This window comes from Chinchilla lanigera, unplaced genomic scaffold (genome assembly GCF_000276665.1).
Source record: "Chinchilla lanigera isolate Chin_1 unplaced genomic scaffold, ChiLan1.0 scaffold00154, whole genome shotgun sequence".
NCBI lineage: Eukaryota > Metazoa > Chordata > Mammalia > Rodentia > Chinchillidae > Chinchilla > Chinchilla lanigera.
Genome location: NW_004955555.1, coordinates 1513227 through 1537775, shown reverse-complemented (window position 1 = coordinate 1537775; position 24549 = coordinate 1513227). Strand labels below are relative to the sequence as shown.

General features: G+C 47.2%; 1 protein-coding gene and 1 pseudogene across 1 annotated transcript; both read left to right on the top strand.

The window, feature by feature from the left end:
- The first annotated feature begins 12339 nt into the window (after window positions 1-12339).
- Window positions 12340-13098, top strand: LOC102018657 (annotated as a pseudogene).
- A 1602-nt stretch (window positions 13099-14700) lies between these two features.
- Lypd5 (LY6/PLAUR domain containing 5) lies at window positions 14701-18388 on the top strand. Its single transcript, XM_005412460.2, has 5 exons — window positions 14701-14839; window positions 16209-16337; window positions 16936-17112; window positions 17272-17418; window positions 17624-18388. Exons 1-5 carry the CDS (start codon window positions 14779-14781, stop codon window positions 17875-17877), a joined length of 768 nt encoding a protein of 255 aa, XP_005412517.1. The 5' UTR covers window positions 14701-14778; the 3' UTR covers window positions 17878-18388.
- The last annotated feature ends 6161 nt before the right edge of the window (window positions 18389-24549 follow it).

Below are 24549 nucleotides of genomic sequence, written 5' to 3'. Positions count from 1 at the left end.
ATAAAAGGGATGTGTATAGGGAAAGAAGAAGTGAAATTATCATTATTTGCAATGACATGATCTTCTACACAGAAGATAAAAAAGTACACCAACATACTCCTAGAATAAATAACCAAATTGAGCAATGTAGGAGGACACAAAAGCAATAGTATTCTTGTACACCAAGAATGAACCTACTAAGAAGGAAATTGGGAAAAATACCATTCACAATACACCAGTAAAAATTAAGTACTCAGGAATTAACCTAATTAAGGAAGTGAGACACCTTTACAAGGAAACCTACAGTACTCTGAAAGAACAAATTAAAGAGGACAGCAGAAAATGAAAAGATATCCCCTGATCATGGATAGGCAGAATAAACATAGTCAAAATAGTCATACTCCCGAAATTTATATACACATTTAATGCAATCTCAATCAAAATTTGAACCGCATTCTTCACAGAAATTCACAGGACCTAAGAAATAATCCTAAAATTCATAGGGAACCAGAAGAGACACAGAATAACCAAAACAATCCTGGGTGACAAAAGCAAAGTGGGAGGCACCATAATCCCACATTTAAAACTACATTACAAAGCTACAGTGATAAAAACAGCATGTTACTGACAATAAAACAGACAGGAAGATCAATGGAACAGAAAAGAGGATGCAGAATTAACCCCAAGCATATTTAACTATCTGATCTGTGACAAAGGGGCCAAAAACATACACTGGAAGAAAGATAACCTCTCTAATAAATGGTAGTGGAAAAATTGGCCATCTAACACGCAGAAGATTGAATCTACACCCATATCGCTCATCATGTACTAAACTAAAATAAAAATGGATCAAAGAACTAAATGTTAAAACAGAAATACTTAACCTGCTGGAAGATAATATAGGGTTCTCTTTCTGAAGAGAACCCTTGAAGTCACAGGCATAGCAAGAACTTTCTGAAGAGAACCCTGGACTCATAGGAAATAGTACTAAAAATCAACAAATGGTACTAAAAATCAACAAAAATCAACATCATATCAAATTTTAAAAGCTGCTGCACAGCAAAAGAAACAACCAGCAGAGTGCAAAGACAACTCACAGAATGGGAAAAATTGCCAGCTACTCCTCAGGCAGAGGATTAATATTTAGGGCATAAAAGTTAGATGCTCCCCAAATTTAAAGACCCAATCAAAAAATAGGCAAGTGAAATGAGGAATCACAGGTGAAGTACAAATGGCCAATAAATACATGAAGAAAGGCTCAGCATTGCTGGCCATTAGAGAAATACAAATCAAAACAACATTGAGATTCTGTCTTACCCCTGAATGGACAGAAATCATCAAGAAATAAAATAACAATTAATGCTGGCAAGACTCAGGGGAAAGGAACCCTCCTCCGTTGTTGGCAGGAATGTAAACTAGTACAACTACTATGGAAATAAATATGAAGATTCTTCAAAATCTGCAATCAGAAATTCTATTTGACTCAACTATCCCTCTTCTAGGAATCTTCCCAAAACAGTTAAAGACATCATATTATAGTGATACATGCATACCCATGTTTATAGCAACACAGTTCATAATAGCTAAGTCTTGGGAATAGTCTATACCTCCATCAACAGATGAATGAATAAAGAAAATGTGGTATTTATACACAAGGAAGCATATTTGGCTATAAAGAAAGATAAACTTGAGTCATTTGTATGAAAATAAATGCACACTGAGATTATAATGTTAAGTGAAATAAGTCAAGCATACAGCCTTAAATATCACCTGAGTCTCTTATGTAGGAAACCCAAAATTTAAATAAAGAGCAAAATAAAAGATAAATAGGAAGTGTATAAATAAAAGATAATAGGAAGTATGGAGACAGATCTTTCTCAAATGGAAAGTGGATCAAGAGACAGAAGGAGGGGGGTAGGGGAGGGTAAGAAAGGGGTTAAACAAGGAATGAATGTGTGTCATGCACATGTACCAACTCCCCTCAAGGAATGTAAACATTATGCACTGCACACATATACTGACAAAAAGTAAATTAAAAATTCTGGAAGGGTGTAACTTCCATTCATATCTTGAAGAATTTTTGCATTAACCCCACATTTAATGGAAAAAAAGCAAGCCATCATGGATCACAGTAGCAAAAACAACAAATAGCAGTAGACCACAAAGAAATTGAGGTGTTCAATGTATTTGGTACAAAATGTAACGTACATACCTGTTTATAATAAGGGAGGAGTAAAAAGAAAAATTAGAGGGTGTCCAACTTGGGAAGTCAGAAAACAATAACAGAATAAACACAGCAGGGTTTGAAGTTGGCAACAAACATAAATTAGTGAAATATAAAACAACAGTACAGGAGCCAAGCTAAACACCAACAGATCACTGTTTATTTGAAGTGATCCACATCTGAGATGATTAATAAAAAAGAAAAACTGCAAATAATATTAAGTATGGAAAAGAATACACAGAAACAGAAAACATTTTTTTCAAGTAGAATAAACTTGAAAACACATGAGCTGGTCATTTTCCTAGAAAGCTATTACTTAATTAGGAAGAAACAGAGACTTTTTAATTAGACAACTAACCATTAAAAACAGTGTCAGGAGTTTAGATCTTAAATTTGAACCATCACAGGCTTCATTAGGAAAGAATTCAGATATCTTCTGTGTCACTTCTGATCTTCTCAGCCTCACCTGTGCCCAAGGCCTTCGGAAACTTGTTTCTTTTGATCACTGGCTGCAGCACTGTCCCCACTTGAACTCAGACCTGCTCTTCATGGCCCAAGCAGCAGCAGTGCTGAACCTCATGTCTGCTCCCGGAGCTTCTCCCTGAAACTCTGCGGCCTCCCTTTTGATGTTGACCCCTGAGACTACACAGAGTCCAGCCGGCTCCCATTCATACACACACTGGATGTACAGCAGAGTTCACTGTAGGGAGCACCTGAAGCTGGAAATTGGTTACCCAGGGGCAAGACAAAGCCAGTCGGGCTGGGGATGTAGCTCAGTGGCATAAGCGCTTGCCTGGCAAGCACAAGGTCCCGAGTTCGATTCCTGGCACCAAAAAAAAATAAAAATAAAAAAGACAAGACCAGTCAGAGAACAAAGAGCGTGTGAGATAATCCCAGCCATTAGTTGCTAGGCAACAGTGTGTCATGTGATGCTGACTTTGTCAAAAGCATAAATAAACGCCTCTGTGGTGGTTGAGCTGAGTTCCTCTCCTCCCATCAGTAGAGACAGGGCTCTGCTTGACCTCAGCTTTCCTTTCTTATCTTTATTTCTTCATCCTCTTGCTGTCCTTCCCCCATACAGGATGCAGCAGTTCATGCTCTCTGGGACAAAGCTTTAAGCAACTGGGGATAACGAGGCAGGAGGTAGAGCAAGCACAAACAAACAAGAAGCTGGTTGGTAAAAATGGAGGCGTCTGATACAGTGTAGACAACTATATCAAAGCATCAAGAAACCAACAGATAAAGGTCATCCTATACCCCAAGACCGCCAAGCACAGGCAAAACCAAAAATACATGATTCTGGCCTTCATCCAACTTCATTCGCATTGTGGTTTTGACCCCACGCACATCTGCCGAACCTCCAGAACCCCTCTGTGGACTTTGGAGGCCATGACACATCCTCTAAAAACCTTGTTGACCAAAAACTGCCCCTCCTGATAGGTGGGCTGAGTGGAGTACCCCATTGGTCCACAACTCCTGCTGATCCCCGACTGTGGGTCTTCCCATAATCTCAAGACCTTAAGAGAAGGAGTGCCTGCCGCTATTGGAGCATGAGCTCTTTTCGTCGGCCACCGCCTTCCAGGGGATTTTTAACAAGTCTTCCTCTGGTTACTCCTGAGTATCCTGCTCAAGTCTTTGGGATACCAAGAACCTGGAACTGGCTCCCCTGGTAACAGTGGGAGCCAGGGCTAAATCCAGTATACTTTCCTTAGGTGTGGAGAACCACCTGGGTGGCTCTCCTTGAAGGAGGAGCAATTTTCTTCATTTTGGCTAAAGACCCTATTTCCATATATTGACATGTACAGAGCTGGCTAGGATTTCTCCTTATCCCTTCAATTGGCTTGGACTTTTTCTTGTCCCTTCAGTTGGTTTTAAGCAATGCATATCAGTCCAGCTGAGGTGCTGATGGTAGTCTTTGAAGACAGCAGGCAGTGTTTCCCTGGACTTCCCCCCCATTGTCCTCCTGGACTTCCCCCCCATTGTCCTCCTGGACTCCCCCCCCTCCCCATTGTTCTCTTGTGTGAGCCAGGATGAGGCAGGATGAAGAGCCAATGCTCCGTGCTGTTGGCTGGGATTGAGCATCAAGTTAGAGGCTATGACTTGCTGGGGCTTGGAAGATTACACATCAGAACTAAAGCACCAACCCCAAAACATTAGATACTATCACAATTGTGTTATGTAGGTTACTCTTTCGCATATCCTTCTTTCTGCATATGGCAGGGGTGATTTCAGGCCTCTTACCCAGCCCAGCTCACAGCACTCACCTTCCCGCCACTCTCACAGTCACTCATCCTCAAGCCACTCCCCTTTTCATGAATTAATAAAACCTGGGTTCGGCTCTGCATGGAGGCCTTTGTTGTGGATAGCCATCCCTGTGGCTGGACTTAGGACCCCTTGGCTCCCCATAACTACAAATATGCCTTAGTGTCTTTATTCTCTCCATGGATTGCACTGGAAGTGGGGGATTGGAATTAACTCTCTAGAATTCTAATAACTTTTCCATGGGATTACAAATATAAATTTCCTGGGCCACAGTGAGGACTGGGAAGGGCTCTCTATACTCAGGTACATGACCCTGAAATGCAAAGTCAAGCAATTAATCGTACTTTCTTGTGGCATTGGGAATTGAACCCAGGATCTTTGCACTGAACTACATCCCCTGCCCTTTCTAAATAGTGAAACACTGTCTTACTGAGTTGCCCACTCTTTACCTGAACTTGCAATACTTCTGCCTCAGCCTCCCAGAGTGACACTCATTCTCGACAGCAAACAGCGACCCATTCACTAAGAGAACTGCCAACATGCTCTCCTGCTTGTCTCTTTCCATTACTTTTTCCTCACTTCTGTTTCCTGGAATAGTACTCCTGAAGGAAATAGTAACACAGACTTCTCAGGATCTTCCCTGTGGGAAACACAGAATAAGAAATTTGTTTCTAAGAGAGGCCCTGAGAAGCAGATCTTGAGACATGACCTCAAGTTTGCTTGTTTATCCAAGTATGGCCCACATTTGTCTCACAATGGGGTCAGTGACTCCATGAATCCATCCTAAGGCTATTTTCCTACACCTTTTAATAGATATTGGGGATAGATAAGCTGTATCATCTGGTATTTTCCTAATGTGTGAACTAGTCATCGTTGTGATATAAATGGTAAGTGGAAACTTGAAACTCAATACTTTATGTGAGAGGAGTTGCAGAGCATTTTTCCGTTACTGGAAACTTTGAGGGGGCAAGGTGGTTTGTCCCTGTCATATCGCCATGTTTCACCTGGGCTCTACAAAAAACATAAGGAGATTAATCTAGTAGATTGAAAAAATTGCCAGGCGTCGTGGTGCACACCTGTAATCCCAGCACTCAGGAGGCTGAGGCAGGAGGATTGCCCTGAGTTGAAGGCCAGCCTGTCCTCTGTAGTGGGTTCAAGCCGAGCCTGAACTGCATAGCAAGATCTTGTCTCAAAAAGAAAAAGAAAAAGGAAAACATGTCCCAAACTGTAAGCCAAGTAAACCTCTTTTTTCTTTATAAATTACAACAGACTCTGGCAGCTACCAGCCAAATAGAATGAATACTGGCTATGGAGCTGGAGTAATGTCCTGTAGGTCCCACGCACCGCTTGGTGCTAACCCTCTTACTAGGTTGTGGGGAGGCCCAGGTAGCCATGGAGGAGCTAGACTGCGCAGGGGCTAAGGATGCTGGACTGCCTGTCCGAAAGCTGCAGTGACCTCAAGGAGACCAGCCTGGGCAGAGAGGCACATGGCTGAGGAGGTGGGGTAGAGACAAGGCGGAGTTGCCAGGTGTAGCAAATAAAACTGCAGGCTACCTAATAAAATTTGAATTTAAACAATAACATTGGTGCTGGAGATTGCACAGATGCTAAGAAGTGCTAAGCACATATTCTGCCACTGAGCCACACACCCCAGCCCTAAAAAATAAGTACAGCGCACCATGAAATATTCAGTACATACTTCTAAAAATTATCTATTGTGCTGGCTGTGGTGGCACAGGCCTATAATCCCAGTGCTTGGGAAACTGAGGCAGGAGGACTGCTGCAAGTTTGAGACCAGCCTGGGCTATGTAGTAAGTTCAAGGCCAGCCTGAACTATACACAGCAAGACCCTGTCTCAAAACAAAACAAAACAAAACAAAAGTATTACTTGTAAGAGATTCAAATTTAAATTAGCCTATATTTTATTTGGCAACTCGAGGCAATGGGAAAAGACTTAGGAAAGAAGGGACAGGAAGTGAGAGGGAGGGGAATAGAGGCCTTAGAATGATAAGGGTACGGAGGAGAGCAGGGAAAGAGGACTGGAAGTTGGAGGAGGGGAAAAGAAGGGGGTGTCAGCAGGAGTCTTGGGGTGGAAGAGAGGCCGGGAAATGGTCCTAGAAGTGGAGGAGAAGTTGGAAGAATAAGGCTGTGGAGGAGGAGGCCCGCCCTGGGGTAGTGAGGGAAGCCAAGGACCCAGGTGTGAGAAAGCTAGAGGGGTGAGAAGGGGAGAACAATGGGAATCTTCGGAGGAGGGGAGACTCTTCTGCATCTGTGTGAGGCCCGCTGGGTCCTCACCCCCTGGTGCAGCCCTTGAGTGTGTGCAGCTACAGCAGGCCAGGATGTGGCCGAGTTCCCCCTGAGCCACGGCCACCAGTAACAATGGGACCAAAGCTCCAATGGCAACACCCAATCCCAGGTCCTGGAGACCCTGACCTTTTCAGTTCTCTGAGCCCAGGGAGAGCAGAAGGCAACACTGTCATGACAACTGAGTGACAGTCGAGTGACAGCTGTTGCTATGGTTTGTGCCTGCATGTCCCCTCAAATGCTCATGCAGTCATGGGGCGGGCTTCTCGAGTTTTTGATTGACTCATGGTTCAATGCTGGGATTATGGGTGTGAGTGCTACACCTGCCATGGGGCAGGCGGCTTGCATACAATGTAAGGGAGGGAAAGAGGCTTGCTCTCTGCTCCTCCCTTTTTGCTCTGGTTGCTTTTGCTGTGTTCTGCTGCCATAAACTGTTGCCCTCTGATATGTGCCACCTTGCCTTGGAGCCAGCTGAGTATGGACTGAAACCTCCACAAACTGTGGGCTAACTAAACCTTCCCTTCCTTAATTTTACACATCAGGTATTTTTGTCTCAGCAGCAAATGAAAAGTAAGTAAGACAGTTGCCCTCCCCCACATCCAGATGGTCCAAACGCTTCAGGGAAAGGAAAGATTTTCTCAAGAACACAGTGTAAGCAGCGTAGAGTTTGGGTCTCCAGGCCCACATCCAATATCTTCCCACAATACTTATTACTTTGATTTGCTGCCCTTCGACCCCAACCATCCCTTTAGATAGCCTTCAAATCCACTCCTACCTAATTCCCAAGTCTTACTACTGTGGGCTGTGGGTTTCCCTATAAAAGCTTTCTCATGTCGTCTGCCTTGTCATGAGACAGTCCTCCACATCTGCCCCATCTGTGGGTGGCTTTCCACTATCACCATGAACAGTTGTTTATGTTGGGTACTGCACAAGAGCACTAGACCTAAAGAGGTGCCATTTTTGTCACAGACCTCTTTATTATTTTGAAAACAAAGTTTTAGAAATTTCTGTTTCTTGTGGTATCCCTTCATTGCAGAGGTTATGTGATTTATAATGTATTGCAATTATGTTCCAGCAGATGACAGTAAAGTGTCTTGTTCCAACCGGGTTAATAGCTCTGCTTCTACTTCCCGAGGGGGCCTCAGTTTGGAACTAGAAAGACCTTGTGGATCTCATATCATCTAAAATAACTTGTACTTTTACACAGAGAGCTGCTTTTTCACCTGATATACAAATCGTCTTTAAAAAAGATATATTAGTGTTGGTACCTGGGCTGTAATTGGTATTTCATGCTGCCATTCAAATGTTCAACTAATTGTTTACCGATGTAGACTGAAATTGTTACATTCCAGACTTAAATCCACAATTCCTTTGACTCAGCACCAATCATTATATGTTAACTAATGTCCAATTACCACTAGTAATCTACAAAAAATGTGGGTGGGGAGAAATTAAAAGGTGTCATGGAGTAGTTAATTTGTTATATTCTTATGACAGTTAATTATTTCCTTGGAAATGTCATCATTATGAAATAAGGTATTATTAAATTCTAATGACTTGTTACCTCATATTACTTTAAGATGTTAAAATTCTAAGATAAAATATTTGACATCTATCAGGAAGGAAAAATAATTAGGATCAGAAAATGGGAAGCTATTATAAAATTAACTGAGTCATTGAAGAAATTTTTTGAGGAAATAGGGTGGGAGAGGAAATAAATTTCCACAGTTGCTATTTTGGGCAAATGTATCATAGCTCCATTAGTGATGAAGCAGACAAATATGAATTTACCTTCCACTTTAACTAAACTGAGAAGACAAAACTTTTTTAAATGACTGGGAAAGGGGAAAAATGAACAGTCTGTTAATTAAATACAGACAGTCTCCAGCTCATGCTCTTGTAATAAAGTACTTGAGCTTGGGTCCTTTATAAAGAAAACAGGTTTATTTGTCCCACAATTATGGCAGAATTGTAGTGCAAACAGCACAGCATCAGAGGCTTAGCAAAGGACCCCATGTGCATGAAAACATGGAGAATTAGACATGGTGGTCCACACTTGTAATCTCAGCTATTTGATAGGCCGAGACAGGAGGACTGTAAATCAAAGTTAGACTGGGCAATTTAGTGAGACACTGTCTTAAAAAAATAAAATTTAAATAAGAGCTTGAGATATAGCTCAGCGGTAGAGCCCTTACTAGGCATGTGCAAGGCCCTGCAAGTTCCTTTTCAAAACAAGACAAAGACCAGGTTGGAGAAGCAGAAAGGGAACTGGTCTCAAACAGAAGAATCAAATGCATTCATGAGAACTACTCCAGTCACACGAGACCTGACCCACCCAGAGAGACAGCATTAGTCCATTCATGAGGGTGGGGCACCCATGACCCAATTACTTCCCCTGGCCCCACCTCCTAAGGTTTCTTTTTTTTTGTTTGTTTTTTTTGGTTTCTTTCTGGTACTGGGAATCAAACTCTTGCACTTGCCAGGCAGGGGCTGTGCTGCTGAGCTAAATCCCCAGCCCCAAATCCAATGTTGTCAGGAGTTCATTATAGTTTTCTTTTTATAGGTTTGTTTTTTTGGGGTTTTGTTTTTTGTTTTTTGTTTTTTCCAGTACCAGGAATCGAACTCACGACCTTGGGCTTGCCAGGCAGGCGCTGTGCTGCTGAGTTAAATCCCCAGCCCCTTACCTCATAAGGTTTCCACCGCCTCGACCTGCTATGCTAGGACCAGGTTTCCAGTGCAGGAGCCTTTGGGGGACAAACCACATCTACAGCAGATGTGCAGCAATGATTCACATTATTGGAAAATGAGAAGGTGAAGGTTGCATGCACAATAGTGTGAAGGATCCCAAATGACAATCGGATCTGGTATACAGCCAAAAAATTCAAAGCAACAGCTCAAACAGATATTTATACATCCGTGTTTATAACAGCATTACAATAACCAAGAGTTAGGAACAATCTAAACATCCAGTAATGGCCGGGTGTGGTGGCACATGCCTGTAATCCCAGCACTGTAATGCCAGCACTCAGGAGGCTGAGGCAAGAGGATCATTTCGAGACCAGCCTGGGCTACAAAGTGAGCTCAGTGCCAGCCTGAGCAGCACAGCGAGACCTTGCCTCGTAAAGACAGAAAAGGGGCTGGGGATTTAGCTCAGCGGCACAGCATCTGCCTGGCAAGCGCAAGGTCGTAAGTTTGATTCCCGGTACTGGAAAAAAACAAAAACAAAACAAAACAAAACAAAAAACCCCATAAAGACAAAAAAAAAAAAGTATAAATATCCAGTGATGGATGAGTGGATAAACAAAACGTGATATACCCATACAATGGGATAATCTTCAGTCTTAAACAGTAGGAAGGGCCGGGGATATAGCTCAGTGGCACAAGCGCCCACCTGGCAAGTGCAAGGTCCTGAGTTAGATTTCCGGTACCCCCAAAAAAATAAACAGTAGGAAATCCTGCTACATGCTACACCATGGATGAACTATAAGAACATGATGTAAGGGAAATAAGCCAGCCACAAAAAACCAAAGTATGATTGTACCAAAAAACCAAGTATGATTGCACTTGTGAGGGAAGTAGTCTGTCCACAGAGACAAAGTAGCATGGTAGTTGCTAGGTGCTGTGGTTGGAATGTGTCCCACCAAAGTTCATGTGTTGGAATCTCAATTTTCAAGCTCACAGGTGAGTGGGTTTTGGAGGCAGCGCCTTTCTGAGCTAATTAGGATGCATGAGGTGATCAGGGTGGGGCCCCTCTGATGGGATCAGTAGTTTTATAAGAGGAAGAGAAACCCTTGCTAGCAGCTTGGTCTATATCACCATGTGATGCCCTTTGCATCTCCGGATGCAGGAAAAAGGCCCACACCAGAGCCAGAGCCATGCTCTTCTCTTCTGACTTCTCAACCTCCAGAATCATGAGCTAAATAAATTTCTACTCTTTAGAAGTGGCCCAGTGTGTGGCATTCAGCTATTGCAATAGAAAATAGACTGAGAGGGGCCAGGGATATAGCTCAGAGGCACGAGCACCTTCCTGGCAAGCACTAGGTCCTGAGTTTGATTCCTGGTACCCCCCCACACACACAAAAAGTCAAATCTTGGTAAAAAATAAATAAATAAATGGTACTAAAAATGGGCTAAGACATCAGGGAGATGGAGGATAGAAAGGGGAGCTGTGGTTTAATGAATATAAAATTTCAGTTTCCGGATATTGGTTGCATAACAATATGGGTATACCATACTTAACACTACTGAATTACAAAAATATTAAGATCTGCTCTGAGAAAGAAATATTGATGCTGCAGGCAGAGTCTGTGAAAACAACAAAAGCAAACATTGGCATACAATGTGTGTGAGTCAGTTTTTAGCAAGGCAATGACTGGAATTCCAGAAAAAAATGATACCCACAGTTCTGATAACATGTGGGGGAACAGTTTTGCAGATTGTAGAGACTGGAAACAAGTGATCTCTCATTACTAGGGGTTAACATGTTTAAAAGACACTCCAGCTATGATATGTTTGATTAATGGAATTATCTCTTATTAAGACAAGCAATACTAAATGCTTCTCAACTATTTGAGTCACAAAGACTATTTATAGTTTAGGAGTCAGAATTTGCTAAGTGCCCCCTATTATTATGTTATCCTTCTTTTATTCTTTAAAATAAAAAAAAAAATTATAGTTTAGGAGTCAGTTAAAGGGCCAGAGATGTAGCTCAGCAGGACAGTGCCTGCCTGACAAGTGCAAGGTTGTGAGTTCGATTCCTAGTACCAAAAAAAGAAAAAGTCATTTAAGGACCAGGCATGGTGGTACACACCTATGATCCCAGCACTAGGGAGGCTGAGTCAGGATGATCACTGTGAAATCAAGGCCAGCCTGGGGTACATAGTGAATTCAGGACCAGCCTGAACTACATAGTGAGATCCTGTCTCAAAAAACAAAATAAAACACATCAGTTAAGGACATCAGGGAGCACACCCCATGGTGTGGCTACATCCTTAACCCCAGGTTCTCTGGCTCCTCCAATCCAACAGGTGGTGGATTCTTCCGCTGTTTTTCTAACTTAGTTCCAAGTCATCTTTTTAAAATTTTTGCTTCAGTGTCTTGAGCATCTTGATGCCAATCTATGAAAATTAAATTCCTGCCTGTTTGTGAGTGGTGGACAACATGCAGATATATTTCCCAGCTTTTCAAGGAGTAGAATCTCAATAAACTTGCCACTGAGTGTGGTTCTGAACTCTCTGGGAAGGAATAGGGTGCAGCTATTAAGAAACTGGCTACTGAGGCTGGAGTAAGAGTCGTATGAATTTCACATACATTATGAGCAGTTGCCCTCCCCATTCTCTTTCTGGTCAATTACTATGGTGTGGATTTTCCTATACAGCAGCAACAAATAACCCCCACTTTGATAAAATAGAAGGAAAGCCATCTGTGTTCAGATTCCTTGGGATAAGAATCCCAAGGCTTTAGTCAAGCGGGCAGAAGGCCAGACAGGCTTTCCATGGATTGTGGCCATTGTGACTCAGCTTCCCCAAGAGGAAGAGGGGATGAAGGTACTTGCAGTATCACTTGCCTGAAATGCTGGACGCTGGATGTGGCTACCTCGTAGTTCCTTGTTCCAATAGTTTTTTCACTGCTGTTGCCCTGTTAGTTTGGATAGGAGAATGGATCCCAGTGGAGATTATGTCAGGCATCATTTGCCTGTCCTAGGAGGCTGCAAAATATACTTGTGATCCCCAGAATGCAACGGAAGGCATCAAAAAAGTAAACAAGTGTTGGATAGAAGTTAATTATCCCAAACCACGAGTGAACCAACAGCCTGAATATTGAAAGAATGAAATAGATCTGCCGGCTGCTCTCACCATACAGAGGGCTAGATCTTCTTGCATGAGCGCCTTCAAATCCTAATGGGAACGGAGGGCTCGTGGTGTGTGCTTGCGGAGAAGATATCCCAGGCAGCGGCAGCGGCAGCAGCAGCAGCAGCAGCAGCGGAAGTTGCTCTCAGGGGAGCAGTATGCAGTGTCTTACACTGTGCTCATGGAGACAGTCAGCGGCCTCACCTGTTGAAGCAAGGACAGAGTTCCGTAGGCTCCGGGCTCAGCAGTGGAAAGGGGCCCACTCAGGAGGACAAACAGAGCATCAGTCCTAAGGTCCAGCGGCAGAAGCTAACTGGAGAATCTTCAGAAGGAAGGACTGTTGCAGCTGAAACTGACAAGAGATTCAGTAGATTTCAGTCCAGTTATTTAGAAATGTTCTTCATTGGTTCTAATGACATTTCTGTTGTTTTGTGGCTTTTTAATAAATTTTACAAAGGACGAGTGGTAATTTGTACATGAAGAACTTGGTAAAAAAAAGTTTGCCCAATGTAAATATAGTCACAGTTAAAATAGACCCATCAATGTATTTTTTAATAATTTTTCATGTATGGCAGAAGTCTAAGTTGCAAAGTGATATTCTGATATAAAATTCAAACATTTTGAGAGTCAATATGGGAAAATAGGAGGTTTTCGACTTGCTTAAAAGTCTGTTAAAATCTGGGGGGAAATTTCCTTGACTTGACCTAACTTTGCACTCTGTCATAACAATGTTTTAGAAAATATGCATAATCAAAGCTGGGGTTGGTGGTGCATGCCTGTAATCCCAGTGCTTGGAAGGCTGAGGCAGGAAGAATTGCTGTGAGTTGAAGGCCAGCCTGGCTTACATAAGTGAGTTCAAGGCCAGACTGCACTATATAATAAGACCCTACCTTAAAAATATATGTATATATATTTTGACCCATGAAATGTGAAAATGAATGTGAAATGGAATCAGTGCTGGAAGAACCAAAGACTGATATGAGCTGAGACTGTCCCCAGTTCTTTGCAAGCCTCAAGCACAACTTTGTCACAGCAGAGTCAGAAGGAGCAGCCTTGAGCGCCACACCACTCCGTTAGCTCCGTCGCCATGGTCCCTGCCAGGAAAGAGGGCATCGGAGGTGACAGAACTCACTGGGTTTGTCAGCCAGGTCCCTCTTCTCCGCCTCAGTTACTAATTCAGGGGCTGCCTCAAACAGTGCCTTTTGATTTATCGAATCATCATCAAATGTAATACTTGTGCTGCCAAAGGAAATGCTGTCTGGTTCATTAAACACCTTCAGCAGGCATGTCCCGTCCATCAGAGAGTCCCCACTGCCTTTGGAGTTTGTCTGTCTCCATTTGTATGTGGTACACCAGGTTGTACCTGTCTGTCTGCAACTTGTGTGTAACCGTGTCTCTACTCTCTGTCTCTCTGTCTCTTTCGCTCTCTCTCCTTTCTCTCTCTCTCTCTGTCTCACTCTCTCTTTCTCCTCCTTCTCTCCTCCTCTCTCTTTCCCTCTCTCTGATTCTCTCCTATTTCTCTTGATGCCTCTCTCTTGTTTAGTTCATTCATTCATTCATTCATTCATTCAGTGTCACAAATATCCCTGGAGGCCCCTCAGGATACCCAAGCCTGATGAAGAAGAAGACAGACACCAGCCCAGACCACTCTGATCAGGGCTGGGAGACAGGGAAGTGTTTGAGGCTGAGGAGGGGTAGCTGAGTAGGGACAGTGGGATTGAAGAAGGCTGTGGGAAGGGACAGTGCGTGTGTCTGAGAGTCGGACACATGGCCCCAGGATGGGAAACTATGTCTGAGTGTCAGGGAGGTATGTGTTGGGGCGGGGGAAGAGAAATCAAGAGGCCAACCTCAGATTATAACAGATGCAGGGAGGAAGATAGGGAGAGACCAGCAAAACACAAATCCCATCAAAAGTAAAGGTTATGGGACCTTAACCCATCCTCAGGAGCTGAGCCCCCTCTTCTTTCAGACCCAGGACTCACCTGGGTCCCACGGAGATTACCTAAAAGGAAACCAGCCCACACAAAGGAGGGTGGAGTGAGGAATCCTGACCCAGCTGGATGGCCGGGATGTCCGAGGCTTAGCAGGGAGAACCAGCCAGACAGCAAGTCAGAGCCCAGGCAGCTGTCCTGGGTGGCACAGCTCGGCTCCAGGCTCGCCATGAGGGGTTCCAGGGACATTCTGCTCTCTCTCTTTGGAACGGTGCTGCTCTGCCTGACAGGTACCTAAAATTTGAGTCCAATTCTAAGAAGGGCCTGAGGGCCTGGACGCCCGGGTCTGAGGGAGGAGGGACCAGGGGCTCAGCCTCCTGGGTCTTGGTGAGGAAAGCACCTAGAAACTGCGCCTTCCCCACCGCACGCACGCAGCCCATCCCTCCCGTCTGTCATTCTCTCTGGCATCTGTCTTCCCGCACACAGCCAATTTGTGTGTCTGTGCACAACGGTGGGAGTTTGATTCCTGCATGTGTCTGTGCGTCCTCACGAGTCTCCTCGCTGGTGTGTGTTTCTCTGAACCAAATTTCAGTGTCCAGTTTTATGAAATTGCTTCAACAAATCTGTTTATCTCTCAACCTCATTTTCTCTACAAGAGCTGTGCTCATAAAGTTGCGTGTTTGTGTACCTCTGGTCTGGGGCGGGTCTGTACATATATGTTTATTTAATGTGTGCTTTCCTCTATGTGTACCTGCATTGCATGTCTCTATATATTTGTATCCATAAGTGGTTTTAAACTATATTTTTATGGTCTTATCTCCATGTAGCTCTAATCTGTGAGCTTGTGTTTCTTTCTTTTTGTTTGTTTTGGGTTTTTTTTGTTTTTTTTTTCCTCCGGTACCGGGGATCGAACTCACAACCTTGCGCTTGCTGGGCAGGCGCTGTGCAGCTGAGCTAAATCCCCAACGCCGGCATTGTGTTTCTTGAGTCTGCATTTCTCCCTGTCTCCATGTCTCACTACTTCTGCCTCGCTCCCTCCGGATGTGCTTCCCGGTCCCTCTGCATGTTGTCACTGTCACACACATCATCTTCCCTGGCCGCCTCCCGCGTGCTTGGCGCTGGGCGTCCACCCTGCAAGCCCAGTGATTATCTAGTGTGAGAACTCAAACCACCGCATGGCTGCGTCCTGCTGTGTATTTGCGACAGTAGCAGGAGCCGTGTCGGTTGTTAGTTTGGGCTGTCAGTGCAGTGTTTGGTGTGTGTGTGTGTGTGTGTGTGTGTGTGTGTGTGTGTGTGTGTTGCTGGGCTAATCGTGTATGATGTGGCCGGGCGTGCAGCTCCCTCTGCCCTTGGTTGCCGTGTGTCCCCTGTGTGAGTTTAATAAGGAAAGGGATGCACAGAGCCAGAGGGTGTGAATCACTTCCTTCTCCCTTATCTCCATCTCTGAGCGCTTCCTGGATGAGGGTGGGGATCTGGAAAGGTACAGAGGAAGAAATTGGACTGGCAGCTGCAGAACGTCCAAACCTGCTGCAGTAGCAGCGGACTCTATTCCCAGGGTGGACGGCCAGGCTCCAGCGCAGCAGAGAGCGCCGGCTGCCTAGCTGCAGGGGTGGGCGCGCGCCTGGGACGGGCTTCTCGCCTCACGAGCCCCTCCCCTAGGGTCCCGAGCCCTGCAGTGCTACAGCATGGAGCACATCTACTTCGGGCAGTTTGACCTCCGTGCCCTGCAGCTCCCCAACGTCTCCTGTTCCCGCGCATGCTCTGAGGTTGTCATGTCCCTGGACACTGGTGAGGGGTTGGGAGAGAGACGGAAAAGGAAAGAGGGGGAGGGGTGGAGATAAGGAATGAGGGAGGGAGAGGAGGGGACCAGGAGGAATGAGAAAGGGCGGGGTTTGGGTAGAAGTGGAAGGAAAGGGGGTGGGTGTGGTGGCACAGGCTTGTGATCTCAGCACTCTAGGAAGCTGAGGCAGGAAGATCCCAAGTTGGAGTCCAAACTGCAGACTTAGCAATTTAGAGAGACCCCCCGTCTCAAAATAAACAAAAATAAAGGGCTGGGAGGGCTGGGGATTTAGCTCAGAGGCAAAGCGCCTGCCTGGCAAGCGCAAGGTCGTGGGTTCGATTCCTGGTACTGGAAGAAAAGACAAAAAAATAAAGGGCTGGGGCTGTAGCTCAGTACGATGACCTCGTGTTCAGTCACTTGGGCCAAACAAACAAAGAGAGAAAGGGTAAGGCTGGGAGGAGGGCGAGCGGAAGGAGAAAGAAGTTACGGGTGGGAGCGTGGGGAAGGAGTAGAGGGCGGGAAAGAGGTTGGGGAGAGAGAGCAGAGGGAAGGGGGAGCGAGGTGGACCCAGCGGCGGAGCACAAGGCCCCTCCTCGTGCCGCCCAGGCTACCGCACCCCGCTGACCGTGGTGCAGAAGGGCTGCTGGGAGGGCCCGGTGACCGGCGATATGCACTCGCTTGAGAGATCGCTGCCGCCGGACTACACGGTAGTGCGTGGCTGCGAAGCTGACCTCTGCAACGCCAAACTCCAGACCCACGACAGCATCCCGGACCTGAGCCGAGGTGTGTGCGGGCGGCGGGGGCGTGACCTCCCTTGAGCACCTTCTCCCGCCTGAGCGGGCACTCCAGGCTCCCCTTTGGGCTGGGCAGACGTCCTGGTGCAGTGCGCAGCTCGCACTACCGTGCGGGGGGAACAACGTGCGTGCTTCCACTCTTTGGCAGCCCCGAACCCACAGACGCTCAGCGGCACGGAGTGCTACGTGTGTTTGGGGGTCCACCCCGAGGACTGCTCAGTGGAAAAATCCCGCCGGGTGCGGTGCCATCGGGACCAGAGCATCTGTTACCAGGGCAGTGGCCGAATGAACACCGGTGAGGAGCTGGGACGGTGGAAGCGCTGGGCAAGGGAGGTGGAGGTTGGTAAGACTCCAGACAGGCCCGACCGGGAGACCAGGGCCCTGGTCTCAGGGGGAGACCTGGGTCTAGTTTGAGAGGAGAGGCCTGGCCCTGGTGTCTAAGGTGGAAGCTCAGGCGCAGACGCCCCCTCGCTCTGACCCCTGCTCACTGCCCGGCCCAGGCAACTTCTCAGTCCCTGTGTACATCCGAACCTGCCACCGGCCCTCCTGTGTCGCCGTGGGCACCACCAGCCCCTGGACAGCCATCGACCTCCAGGGCTCCTGCTGTGAAGGCAACCTGTGCAATGGGGGCTCCCTGGACGTCCTCACAGCTGCGGCCCCCGCCCCACCCCGGGCACCCCACTCGCTGGCCCTGCTCCTCATGACTGCCCTGCTGGTCAGCGCTCTGGGGGCACCCCTGGGGCTCTCCGGGTAGAGGATGCTGGGCGGGTACCTGCACCTCCTGCTCACCGTGTCAGCCTGTCCTGGGCCACTGGAGAAGGTGGTGCAGACAAGAGGCGGCTCCTGTCCTCCTGGCCATGGTCCTCCCCGTCCCCCTCTCCTGCTTCCCCTCCCCCACCCTGCCTGCAGCTGGTCAGCGGGGCTGGAGGAAACGGCCCTGTCCCTGCCTCCAGGGAGGGGAGAGTCACCCACGCCCTGCCCACCTGAAAACCAGTCCAGATAACAGGTGGTATGCCAGGCACTGCGACACGGTCTCCTGGGCTCTCCCAGCCGCGGCTGTAGGACAGCCAGCGCGGTGTCTCTAGCAGCATCTCCCTGAGTGGCACAGAAAGCCGTTTCCTAACTGTGAGAAGCTGGGCTGCCTGGGTGGGAACCCGGCTCCGTCCTTCAGCCTGGGGGTGACCAGGAGCAAGGTGTTTAAACTCTCTGTGCCCCGTTTCCTCACCTGTCCGGTGGAGGTGAAAGTAAAGTCTGTGATGATGACGGACCTGTTTCCCGGTGGTTGTGGGGAGGACTTCGCGAGATCTGCTTGTAGCACCTGAGACACAGAAGTTGCCCAATAAGAGGGGTGGGGTACTGTCATCAGCCCATGTCACCGATGAGCAATCCGGGAGCCATGGCTGCGTGGCTGCAGCTCGCCTCTCTGGTGAGTGGAGGCCCAGGAGTCCCACCTCCAGCCCCAGGGTCCCCTAAGCAACCCCGCCTCCCAAACACGTGCACATTCAGTCATTTGGCAGATATATGGACAAAGCAGGCCTGGGGAGATGTGGGCAGATTTCCTGGAGGAAGAAAATCTTGAGCAAAAATCCTAAGGGATAACTAAGAGTTGGCAGAGGGAAGCAGGAGGAGGGGTATTCCAGCTGGAGGCCACAGCCTGGACAAAGGTTTGCAGGCAGGAACACAGGACACATGAGACACTGCCGTGCACGTCACACAAATGGAGACTGACAGCAGACCCTCTTGTGCACGTCTTACACTGTTCTTTCCCCGCTCATCCTTTCTCCAACAACCCACTGAAGCAAGCGCGAAAGGGAGTTGCATCTTGCTTTGGTCTGAATATTTGCCCATCCCCCATAGCAACCAGGAAGCAGAAAGGAAAGGGAGGAGCCGGGACAGACCCTTCCAGCCACACCCCGGTGACTCACCTCCAAGGAGGTTCCATCCCCTAACAGCACCTTCAGCTACTGAACTCATCCAGAGATGAGCATAGCATCCCGTGATCCGACCACCTTGGCTGACATGGCTTCCTTGTTAGCAGCAAGGCCATCCTGCCATGTTTTACTTCTTCAACATGCCCTGGCTTGTCCTTCCACTTTCTGCCATGAATTGAAGCAATGTGAGACCCTCATGGAGGCCAAGGATGCTGGCACTTCCAGCCACTAGAACCATGACCCAAAATAGACTTCTATACCTGATAAACTACCCAGTCTCGGGTATTCTGGTATAGCAACATAAAAGAGACTAAGGCAGTGGTCCTGCCTTTTCCCCACTATGGTGAACGTGGAACTTCTCAGAGATGCTCTTGGGTCCCAGACATGGTTCTCCTTGGCCCCACTGTGTGGCAGTCACCCATTTCCTCTTGAAAGCTAAGATCAGTCACCCCATAAAATAGAGTGATCTTCTTTTTCTGTTGATTCAGTGGCTTGGGGACCCCAAAATGACCAGATGGCAGCATCATCTTCCAATTCAGAGGAACCACTGCCGTGTCTCAGGATTCTTTCCTTGGGAACTGAGACCTCCATACCGGCAGAGCTCAAAATTGGGACAGGAAGCAAACTTTCTGCAAGGGGACATTAGGTGTAACCAGGAAGGAGCCCTTGCTACCCTCTAGGTACCCAGGGAGGGTGTGGAGGAGACAGCACTGAGTATTTGTCATTGACTCAGAGCAGTTGCTGCATCCTCTAAGGTGGAACCCCATCCTTTCAGGGTGTGGACTCAAAACCAGCAACAATAACTAAGTCATTCCATGGGTTTATCACATGAACTGCTTCAAGTGAGCCCCACGGGCATGAGCCCATTGCCACATCCACTCACTCTGTAGTGAGTTCCTTGCTCAGAAGACATTCTGCAGTCTTGGGGATGGATAGTGGGGGACAGTGGGAAGAAGAAGGAGAGCCCTTAATCCCCCAAGCTTCCATTTATGAACAAAGGACCACAGATCTTGGATGACAAGCTGAGTGATAGTACAGAAACATCCAGCTGATGAAACTTGGATTTATACACATTCCATCCCTATCTACCACTCGCGGATTGAGATCTTCCCTTGCTCCTGGCCACACAGTAGAAACTGAGGCCACAGAGGTGAGGATCTGGAGGAGCTCCCAGCATGAGGAGATGCAGTTCCACACTTGGATAGTTGCAAGTCTGCGCCGGAGGCTGAGCAGGAGCAAGAGTAGGCAGACGGGGAGAGAGACACGCCGAGGCTGGTGCCATAGGGAGGAGAGGCTGGCGACAGCTCTTAGGGCACGCCAGACAGACGGAGGGAACTAGCATTCCAGACAAAGGGACGAGCTTTTGTGGAAACAGAGATCCAGTGACAGAAGTAATCTTAGGGGGATCCAACAAACACACATCATTCATTCTGTGCTGGGTAACCCTGGAGAGCTCTGCCCTTGAAGAAGTCTTGACTGACAGCTGACATAGTGTAGGGTCCAGATGGCCACCGCCCCCAGAGCGTCTGACACAGTGAGCAAAGGAGGTGATTGGGCTGGAAGAGCCGGCAGGGGGAAGGGCCCGAGGTGGATGGAGTGGGGATGGTGTTCCAGGCAGAGGGACCGGCTTGTGCGGTGGCTAAAAGAACATGTCAGATGGCAAGGAGATAGCAGGGCAGAGGCAGAAACACCAAGCAGCACAGAGTAGAGAGCAAGGGTGGTGAACAAATCTTAACAACCTGCTCTTCCGGTGAGTCTGGAAACCCACAGTGAGTCAGACCCAGTCCCGCCCTCCTGGTCTGGAAAAAAGACAGTCGCAAACCTGGAGGCTCAAGGTTGGGAAAACGTGAAGTATGAGGGGCAAAGCGAATTCCAAAGGGGAGACCAGGGAGGGCTTCTGATGGGAATGGATCTCCAAGGAACAACCAAAACAAGTGGAAACCAGCAGAAAGCGGAGGAAAGGAGTTCCAGGCAGGAGGAATTTGCACAAAGACTCGGGATGTGTGTAAAGGTGAGAGAGAGGAGAAGGAAAAGGGTAGCAGGGCCCCCTCAGGGCCTAGAATGTCACATGTGCTGTCCCCTGCAGCCAGCGGGGAGACATGGGAGGACTGAGAGAAGGAGGTGCTGATGACAGCCAGGTGGGACTGGAGTGGAGAGGCTGGGGGGGGAGGCTGGCGACGGGGGTCTCTCACTCCTGGTCTCCACGGCCAGTGGACGCTCAGTGTTAAAAGGCTGGAGGCAGAAGGATGGATGGGTTAGGAAGAGCTTGTCTTGGTTACTTTTCTCTCGTTGCTGGGACAAAATATCCAATGCCCAAAATTTAGGAAGGCAAGGTTTATTTAGCTCACAGTTTGTGGAGGTTTCAGTCCATACTCAGCTGGCTACAAGGCAGGGTGGCAGAGGGCAACCATTCAAGGCGGCGCAACACAGCAAAAGCAACAAGCACACAAGGGAGGACTGGTGGCAAGCAGCCTCTTCCTCTCCCTCACATATGCAAACTATCCACCCCAGGGCGGGTGTAGCTCTCACACCCATAATCAATCAAACTCTAAAAGCCTGCCCCATGACTGCATGAGGCTTTGGGGGGACACCCAGGCACAAACCATAACAGAGCTCCTGTGTGAGGTTAGTGGGGAGGGGACCTGATCCCAAAGAGGGACACAGGACAATATTCCTTTGCAGTGTGCCTTATGACTCCATGGAGACTCACTATAATTTGTCCAAAATTTACCTTGACATTTTATGGGTTTTTTGCACCTATTACTATTCCATTCTTTTGTTGTTGTCATTGTTTTTGTTTTGTTTTGTCTTTTTGAGACAGGGTCTTGCTATGCAGTTCAGGCTGGCCTTGAGCTCACTTTGTAGCCCAGGCTGGTCTCTAACTTGCAATGATCCTCCTGCCTCAGCCTCGCCAGTGCTGGGATTACAGGAGTGTGCCACCACACCCAGCCTCCATATTCCATTTTTTAAAAATGTCAGAAGCAAAGTCAGTGCTAGAGGTCAGGCCTTTGGACTTCTGCATTTTGGCTTTTGTATTTTTTCTGGTGGTGATGCCATTGGGAACTGAAGTCAGAGTCTTAGGCATGCTAGACAAGTGCTCTATGATTGAACTCCAGCCCTTGTTATTTTATTTTGAGATAAGGCCTCACTAAGTTACTCAGGCCTGTCTTGAACTTGTGATCCTCTTGCCTCAGCTCCCCACCAGCTGGAATTACAGAGTGCAACACCATGCCTAGCTAGTATTTGGCCTTTTAACTTTGGTGACAAATATGAGAACACTAGTTTTCCCCCGTGTATTACTTGGGAAGGGGTACAAGAGAATGTGTCGGTATTGGGTGTGGTGGTGCACACCTGTAATCCCAGCACTCAGGAGGCTGAGGCAGGAAGACTGCAGCCAGTTTGAGGCCAGCCTATGATATATAGTGAGTTCAAGGCCAGCCTGAACTACATAGTGAGACCCTATCTCAAAAAATGAGAGAGAGAGCAAAAGAGACACACAGAGAGAGAGAGAGAGAGAAGGAGGAGGGAGAGGGTGAAGGAGAGGGAGAGAGAATGAGAGTGTGTTGAAGAGGGAGATAGCTTGATTGAAGGGGTGGTTACATATGTCCATGAATAGGCAGAACTGCACCAATCTTCACACTTAAGATTTTGGAGCCAGAGAGACAGCTTAGCAGCACAGCACCTGCCTGGCAAGTGCAAGGTCCTGAGTTCAATTCCTGGTACCAAAAATTCAACAGGAGAAAAAAATTAAATACAACCATAATTAATCACATCATGTCTGGGATTTGCATTAAAATAACACAGGAAGTAGGTAGAGCCATAGATACAATGCATTTGAGGCTGGGTGTGATGGCGCGTGCCTGTAATCACAACACTCCAGAGTGCTGAGACAGAGAGATAGAGATGGATCGAAAGTTTGAGCCCAGCCCGGGCAATTTAGCAACTTAGTGAAACCTTATTTCAAAATAAAAATTAAAATAACAGGACTTGGATGTAGTTCAGTGCAAAGGTCCTAGGTTCCATTCTTAGTGCTGGGGGAAAAAAACAAAAGCAACTGAGGGGCTTCGTGGAGCACTTGCCTAGCATGTCCAAGGCCCTGAGTTCAACTCCTAGGATTGAAAAGAAAGTTATTTATTAGGTAGACATGGTGCCACATACCTGTAGTCCCTGTTCCTTGGAAGTCTGAGGCAGGTGAATCACTAGAGTCTGGGAGTTCAAAGCCACTCTCCACAACATGGCCAGACCCATTTCAGGTCCAGAAGATTAACGAATAGATAAATCAAATGCAACTGAACCCACAGCGACCCATCCACCCCCTCCCTGGTGCACTCAGAACTCTCCTCAGCGGTGCAGGTGATGCAAAGCCTAAATCTTACACGAGACATCGTCACCCCACCGCCACCAAGTCCCCACCCTTCCCAGTTCAGGGGAAGGGAAACCCGGGTCAGCACCAAGGACAGATCCATAGAGTTTGGTCTCAGAACCAGGGGCGAGGAATTCAATCAACTAAAGTGGGGGAACAAACGAAAGGGAAATGCCGTCTTTCTTACCTCCAAGTCAGTGCAGGGAGAACCAGAGGCTGTAGCTGAACAACAGCTTGTCAGTACCGTGGAACAAGAGCATTCCTTCAGCAATCACTCACTGGGTACCCACGATGTGCAGGCATCATTTTATACGCTGCTGACTGGAAGGTCTGTCCTCAAACAATCAGAGAAGTAGGAACACAGGATTGTTTTGTATAAGACAGGGCCATGAAATGGGACATGGGGTGATTGAAGAGGATGGGGAGCTCATTTTTGAAGAAATGATCCAGAAAGACATTATATTTGAATGGAGAACTGAATGAAGAGTGGGAATTAGGACATTGGAAGGAAATGCATTCAGGCCAAGGGAGCACAAAATGCCAAGATCCTGAGGCAGAAAATAGCCTGGCATGGCCAGGCATGGTGGCACACACCTGTAATCCCAGCACTCAGGAGGCTGAGGCAGGAGGATCATTGTGAGTTCGAGGCCAGCCTGGGCTACAAACTGAGCTCAAGGCCAGCCTGAACTACATAGTGAGACCCTGTCTCAAAAAGACAAAAAAAGAGAGAGAGAGAGAGAGAGAGAGAGAGAGAGAGAGAGAGAGAGAGAGAAGGAAGAAAGGAAGGAAGGAGGGAAGGAAGGAAGGAAGAAAGAAAGAAAAAAAGAAAGAAAGAAAGAAAGAAAGAAAGAAAGAAAGAAAGAAAGAAAGAAAGAGCGAGCGAGCATAAAATAGCCTGGTAGTTTGAGGATCAGCCAAAAGGCCACTGTGATAAAGCAAAGTAAACACAAGAGAAGGAGGGGAGAGGTGTTCTGACAAGATAGGAGGCAACTCAGTGAGAGAAAGAGACAGAAAAATACGGGAAATTATAGAAGACAGCAGAGACTGACCAAGAGAGGCTCAGAGGCAAAAAAAAAAAAAAAAAAAGTAAAAAAAAAAGTAAAAGGAATTTATGTAGTATAATCTATAGAGT